Source organism: Eleutherodactylus coqui, chromosome 7 (assembly GCF_035609145.1).
Source record: "Eleutherodactylus coqui strain aEleCoq1 chromosome 7, aEleCoq1.hap1, whole genome shotgun sequence".
Lineage (NCBI taxonomy): Eukaryota > Metazoa > Chordata > Amphibia > Anura > Eleutherodactylidae > Eleutherodactylus > Eleutherodactylus coqui.
This window is the reverse complement of record NC_089843.1, coordinates 214910074-214917021: the sequence shown is the minus strand read 5'-3', so window position 1 is coordinate 214917021 and position 6948 is coordinate 214910074. Positions and strand designations below refer to the sequence as shown.

The 6948-nt window shown below is 61.6% G+C and overlaps 1 protein-coding gene across 2 annotated transcripts in view; it reads left to right on the top strand.

Moving 5' to 3' along the window:
- The first annotated feature begins 1158 nt into the window (after positions 1–1158).
- ABRAXAS1 (abraxas 1, BRCA1 A complex subunit) overlaps positions 1159–6948 on the top strand; it is a 27349-nt gene continuing 21559 nt past the window's right edge. The window contains exons 1-2 of one of the 2 annotated variants that reach the window (XM_066574354.1): positions 1159–1426; positions 5408–5498. In XM_066574354.1, coding sequence (XP_066430451.1) covers positions 1324–1426; positions 5408–5498 — 194 coding nt within the window. In that variant the 5' untranslated portion in view covers positions 1159–1323. The remainder of the gene's footprint in view (positions 1427–5407; positions 5499–6948) is intronic. The other variant, XM_066574352.1, reaches the window with a different exon arrangement.

Sequence of the window (6948 nt, the reverse complement as noted above, 5' to 3'; positions counted from 1 at the left end):
AGGCGCCGTCTCTCGGGCACGGTACAGACTCTCTGAGGCGCCGTCTCTCGGGCACGGTACAGACTCTCTGAGGCGCCGTCTCTCGGGCACGGTACAGACTCTGTGAGGCGCCGTCTCTCGGGCACGGTACAGACTCTCTGAGGCGCCGTCTCTCGGGCACGGTACAGACTCTCTGAGGCGCCGTCTCTCGGGCACGGTACAGACTCTCTGAGGCGCCGTCTCTCGGGCACGGTACAGACTCTCTGAGGCGCCGTCTCTCGGGCACGGTACAGACTCTCTGAGGCGCCGTCTCCCAGGCACGGTACAGACTCTCTGAGGCGCCGTCTCTCGGGCACGGTACAGACTGTCTCAGGCGCCGTCTCTCGGGCACAGTACAGACTGTCTGAGGCGCCGTCTCTCGGGCACGGTACAGACTGTCTCAGGCGCCGTCTCTCGGGCACGGTACAGACTGTCTCAGGCGCCGACTCCCGGACACGGTACAGACTCTCTGAGGCGCCGTCTCTCGGGCACGGTACATACTCTCTCAGGCGCCGTCTCTCGGGCACGGTACATACTCTCTCAGGCGCCGTCTCTCGGGCACGGTACATACTCTCTCAGGCGCCGTCTCTCGGGCACGGTACAGACTGTCTCAGGCGCCGTCTCTCGGGCACGGTACAGACTGTCTGAGGCGCCGACTCCCGGACACGGTACATACTCTCTCAGGCGCCGTCTCTCGGGCCCGGTACATACTCTCTCAGGCGCCGTCTCTCGGGCACGGTACATACTCTCTCAGGCGCCGTCTCTCGGGCACGGTACAGACTGTCTCAGGCGCCGTCTCTCGGGCACGGTACATACTCTCTCAGGCGCCGTCTCTCGGGCACGGTACAGACTGTCTCAGGCGCCGTCTCTCGGGCACGGTACAGACTGTCTCAGGCGCCGTCTCTCGGGCACGGTAGATACTCTCTCAGGCGCTGTCTCCCGGGCACGGTACAGACTCTCTCAGGCACGGTACAGACTCTCTCAGGCACGGTACAGACTCTCTCAGGCGCCGTCTCTCAGGCACGGTACGGACTCTCTGAGGCGCTGTCTCCTGGGCACGGTACAGACTGTCTCAGGCAGGGTACAGACTCTCCCAGGCGCAGTATAGAGTTTGCCCAGCAGAGGCCGCTGCCCGCCGCGCTGTCCCGCTGTACCGGTGTGTGTCTGTGCTGTGCGGTCTCCGGAGACACTTCCTGTCGGTTCCTCTTCTCTCCGGTGTATTTTACCGGTTTGCGCCCTCGCTCGGGTCTCACATGGCAGGACGGGCGGTTGGAGCCGCATAGAGCAGGATGCCGGCTGTGCCGCATGCAGTACGGTCAGCATGGCGGGGGAGAGCACCTCAGCGCTCATGTCCGGGTTTGTCTTTGGCGCCCTCGCCTTCCAGCATGTGAGCTCCGGCGCAGACTCGGTGAGTGCCTGCGGGGACGTGGGGGGACGGGACCCGCTGACTGGGGGGGGGGACCCTCTGGAGGGGGACGGGACCCCGCTGACTGGGGGGACCCTCTGGAGGGGGACGGGACCCCGCTGACCGGGGGGCCCTCTGGAGGGGGACGGGACCCCGCTGACTGGGGGGGGGGACCCTCTGGAGGGGGACGGGACCCCGCTGACCGGGGGGGGGGGGACCCCGCTGACCGGGGGGGGGGGACCCTCTGGAGGGGGACGGGACCCCGCTGACTGGGGGGGGGGGGACCCTCTGGAGGGGGACGGGACCCCGCTGACCGGGGGGCCCTCTGGAGGGGGACGGGACCCCGCTGACCGGGGGGGGGCCCTCTGGAGGGGGACGGGACCCCCGCTGACCGGGGGGGGACCCTCTGGAGGGGGACGGGACCCTGCTGACTGGGGGGACCCTCTGGAGGGGGACGGGACCCCGCTGACTGGGGGGACCCTCTGGAGGGGGACGGGACCCCGCTGACTGGGGGGGGGGGACCCTCTGGAGGGGGACGGGACCCCGCTGACTGGGGGGGGGGGACCCTCTGGAGGGGGACGGGACCCCGCTGACTGGGGGGGGGGGGGACCCTCTGGAGGGGGACGGGACCCCGCTGACCGGGGGGCCCTCTGGAGGGGGACGGGACCCCCGCTGACCGGGGGGGGGGGACCCTCTGGAGGGGGACGGGACCCCGCTGACTGGGGGGACCCTCTGGAGGGGGACGGGACCCCGCTGACCGGGGGGGGGGGGACCCTCTGGAGGGGGAAGGGACCCCGCTGACCGGGGGGGGGGGGACCCTCTGGAGGGGGACGGGACCCCGCTGACCGGGGGGGGGGGACCCTCTGGAGGGGGACGGGACCCCGCTGACCGGGGGGGGGGACCCTCTGGAGGGGGACGGGACCCCGCTGACCGGGGGGGGGACCCTCTGGAGGGGGACGGGACCCCCGCTGACCGGGGGGGGGCCCCTCTGGAGGGGGACGGGACCCCCGCTGACCGGGGGGGGGCCCCTCTGGAGGGGGACGGGACCCCCGCTGACCGGGGGGGGGCCCCTCTGGAGGGGGACGGGACCCCCGCTGACCGGGGGGGGGGGGCCCTCTGGAGGGGGAGGACGGGACCCCCGCTGACTGGGGGGGGACCCTCTGGAGGGACCCCCGCTGACTGGGAAGAAACAAGGACTCCTTGGGGGATCAACATAAATTGGCAGCGGTTTTCCGGCGCGGCTTCTGTATATTGTTGCGTTTCTGCTTGCGGATGAATAGTGTATTTTGCTCACGTTATCAGGATGCGTAATAACCGCGGTACGTGAATTGTATATCGCTGCGTTCCGGACACAACCGTAGGGAGCAGCAGGGCCGCACGCCGTAATGTACAACCTGCTGCGTTCTCTTTTTACGTGCGTAACATCCGCCCGTGTGAGCGGATTGGTGAGGCTCCGTGCCCGCTCACTGGCACCGCTCACCGCACAATCCGCAATGACGTTACGCTTGTGCGTGCCGGCCTCTGGCAGTGCGTCCGGCCTCTGGCAGTGCGTCCGGCCTCTGGCAGTGCGTCCGGCCTCTGGCAGTGCGTCCGGCCTCTGGCAGTGCGTCCGGCCCGTGAATTTCAATGGATTCATTCCCCGCTCTGTATTTGCGCGGTGCCTTCGGTGCACACGTTCTTCACGGACCATCCGCAGTGAATAGCACCGGCAGTCTGATGCATTCCTTCACATGAGCAGATTTTTTTCATGTGATGTGCGATTGCGTGAAAAAAATCTGCAGCGCCACCTATCTTCGCACGAGCATAACTGCGCACGGCCTACGCAGAGAACCTGTGCATTCGCTCCACGTATACACACAAGATCAATGTGAGTTTGGACGTGCAAATATGCGGCGCATGTACGAATACATACCGCAAAGTACACGAACGTAAGTGCGATTCGGTCGCTTGAACGCGCAGCCTATTTACGAACTCGTGTGAATAAGGCCCTTTTCAGGCGGCTGGGTGGGGAAAAAAATACGCAGCGTGCCCCACCCATGAATATGCCTTTATATGAACCCGAAGACGTAAGGAGCGCAGTGCGGAGGACACGTGTCAGAATTGGCCAACCTCGCGGGGATGAGGGCACAGTGCCGCTCCCGCCTGCAATGGGGAGCAGCGGTAATCGGATGGGGCAAAATGATTCCTATTACATCTAATCAGACGCTGTGTTGTAACCGCCGATCAGATAAAGCTGCCGGTGACCCATGCTTGTCCATCCGGCATGTCGCCATACTGAACATCGGGCTTCCTGATTGGTTGGTACATTCTAGAACACCCGTATTTGCCACCATGGGAACTTGCGCTGCCCTGACAAGGGAACTCCATAGCACTGGTGCGCCACAGGAACATCTGCAGCGGGGCACGGGGGAACATAGACGATACAACGTATACAGGTGGTAGTCAGTAATTAGGAATAAAGGCATTCATTCATTTTCAGTGGTGTCGGAGATGGCGGATTACCAGCGGGCGACTATTTGTCAGCCCCATTGACATGAATGGCGCAGCGACCATTCAGTGTGACATCACTGAGGGTGGAAGAAGCATTCCCACAGCGATAAGATGATGGGGGGTAATGGGTTCTCAGGATCAGTGGGGGTCTCAGCCGTGGGACCTTTACCAATCGGACCTTTATCGCCTATCCTCGTAAGCCCTCTCGTACATCGCTCGCCTCTACTGCCTCGTGTGGCCGAGGCTATGGGAAGTCTAACTGGCTGTTTCCAATACCTTCTGAGATGTGGCACGGCTTGGCTCGCTCACCTGCGCCATTTCTTTGAACAGGTACCATTACTGCCACCACAGCGCTACCCGCCACATGGCACAGAACCTGGGCATGTGTGGAGTAAAAGGCAGAATATTAGTTTTAGCAGAAACCTCTATATTCCCCTTCGCAGTATGGTAATGGACTCGCCTCGAATCATGGAGGCAGGCCGCATGAGCCCCATGGCCCAGCTGCCATTACTTATGCATGCCCCTTCCACAGCTTCATCGCCTCCCCCACTTCTGCTGACGCCAGCGGTAGGGGAAGGTGGCGGAGCTGTGGAGGGGATAGTGGAAGCTGTGCCATGGGGCTCATGCGGCCTGACTCCATGTGAGTCAATTATACAGGGCAGGAGAATATTCTGCTTCTTATTGCACATATGTCCAGTTCTGCGCCATGGGGCGGGCAGCAGTATGGTGGCACCTTAGTAACAAAAAGTCTAGTGACGGGTGTAGGAGTAACACAAAGAGCCTGAAAGCCGGCTCGCCATAATCACGGCCAATGATGGCGGTTTGCAGATACCTATCTCAGCCATGATTGGCTTAAATGCGATGATGCCTTTAGGGTTTTCGAAAGATGAACGTATGTGCAAATACGCTCACACGAACATATCGTATTGGCACATGGACACGGTTTGGAGAGGACCGTAATCATGCCGTTATGTCTGTATCAGCGGGTGCGAGTTTCATGTGTGCAAACGTGTTCATCCGTTGAAGCCCTTGGGCTGCAGATTCAGAGTACTATGCTGCAGTATTCCCGGCGGGGATCCCCCCGGACAGAATAGGCGGCAGGTTCAGAGTAGTATGCTGCAGTATTCCCGGCGGGGATTCCCCCGGACAGAATAGGCTGCAGGTTCAGAGTACTATGCTGCAGTATTCCCGGCGGGGATCCCCCCGGACAGAATAGGCTGCAGGTTCAGAGTAGTATGCTGCAGTATCCCCGGCGGGGATTCCCCCCGGACAGAATAGGGTGCAGGTTCAGAGTAGTATGCTGCAGTATCCCCGGCGGGGATTCCCCCCGGACAGAATAGGGTGCAGGTTCAGAGTCGTATGCTGCAGTATCCCTGGCGGGGATTCCCCCCGGACAGAATAGGCTGCAGGTTCAGAGTCGTATGCTGCAGTATTCCCCTCGGGGGATCCCCCCCGGACACACTGGATAATGGTTGTATTTCTTTCTGTCCACAGGAAGGGTTTCTTCTCGGGGTTTTGAAGGGAGAAGCGAAGGACAGTATAACCGACTCTCAGATGAGCGATGTGCAGGTGGTCTACACCATCGGTAGGTTTGGGGTTGGTCTGTCATAGCCCTCCGTGATGAGGTGTCAGGGGTTTGATCTCCCCCCTCCCCACCCAGAAGTAATAATACGGCTCACGTCTACGAAAATGCAACTTCGTTTTTATGTACTGGGAAGTAAATGTACAAAGATAGACGTGAGGGCAGCCGCCATGTGAGACGTGAGGGCAGCCGCCATGTGAGACGTGAGGGCAGCCGCCATGTGAGACGTGAGGGCAGCCGCCATGTGAGACGTGAGGGCAGCCGCCATGTGAGACGTGAGGGCAGCCGCCATGTGAGACGTGAGGGCAGCCGCCATGTGAGACGTGAGGGCAGCCGCCATGTGAGACGTGAGGGCAGCCGCCATGTGAGACGTGAGGGCAGCCGCCATGTGAGACGTGAGGGCAGCCGCCATGTGAGACGTGAGGGCAGCCGCCATGTGAGACGTGAGGGCAGCCGCCATGTGAGACGTGAGGGCAGCCGCCATGTGAGACGTGAGGGCAGCCGCCATGTGAGACGTGAGGGCAGCCGCCATGTGAGACGTGAGGGCAGCCGCCATGTGAGACGTGAGGGCAGCCGCCATGTGAGACGTGAGGGCAGCCGCCATGTGAGACGTGAGGGCAGCCGCCATGTGAGACGTGAGGGCAGCCGCCATGTGAGACGTGAGGGCAGCCGCCATGTGAGACGTGAGGGCAGCCGCCATGTGAGACGTGAGGGCAGCCGCCATGTGAGACGTGAGGGCAGCCGCCATGTGAGACGTGAGGGCAGCCGCCATGTGAGACGTGAGGGCAGCCGCCATGTGAGACGTGAGGGCAGCCGCCATGTGAGACGTGAGGGCAGCCGCCATGTGAGACGTGAGGGCAGCCGCCATGTGTGACGTGAGGGCAGCCGCCATGTGTGACGTGAGGGCAGCCGCCATGTGTGACGTGAGGGCAGCCGCCATGTGTGACGTGAGGGCAGCCGCCATGTGTTGTCATCTGCAAGGGCAGGTTTACAGAAGTGGATATTGGTTTCCGATGTCTTGTTATATTGTGCAGTACTAATCAGTGCCATTCAGTTCTGTCCAGAGATGGCGCCATTTGGCTGCTGGGATTCCCCTTTCCTGCTCCCCCCGAACAAAGCAAGAAAGTGGAACCTCAAGCGGAGATGTGAAACCGGGCCATTTTTTTTTTTTTGCTGTGCGAGCTCTAGGATGTTTTTGTCTTTTTTGCTTTCAGATTTCGTCTGGGTTACACGGGTCAGAATTGCGGCAGGCATTTTTAAACTTGAGTCAAAGCAGTAAAGGGGACGAGATTTGCAAAAATCTTGTTCACACGAAGCCACGCAGAATCAGCGACATGTTAATTGTATCGTGGTTTTTGTTGCACGCTCTCTCCTCTCTATGGCCGCCTGCAGACGAGCGGGTCGGATCCGGCAGTGAGAATTCTCGCCACCCGACCCGAGAGCCTGCAGGGAC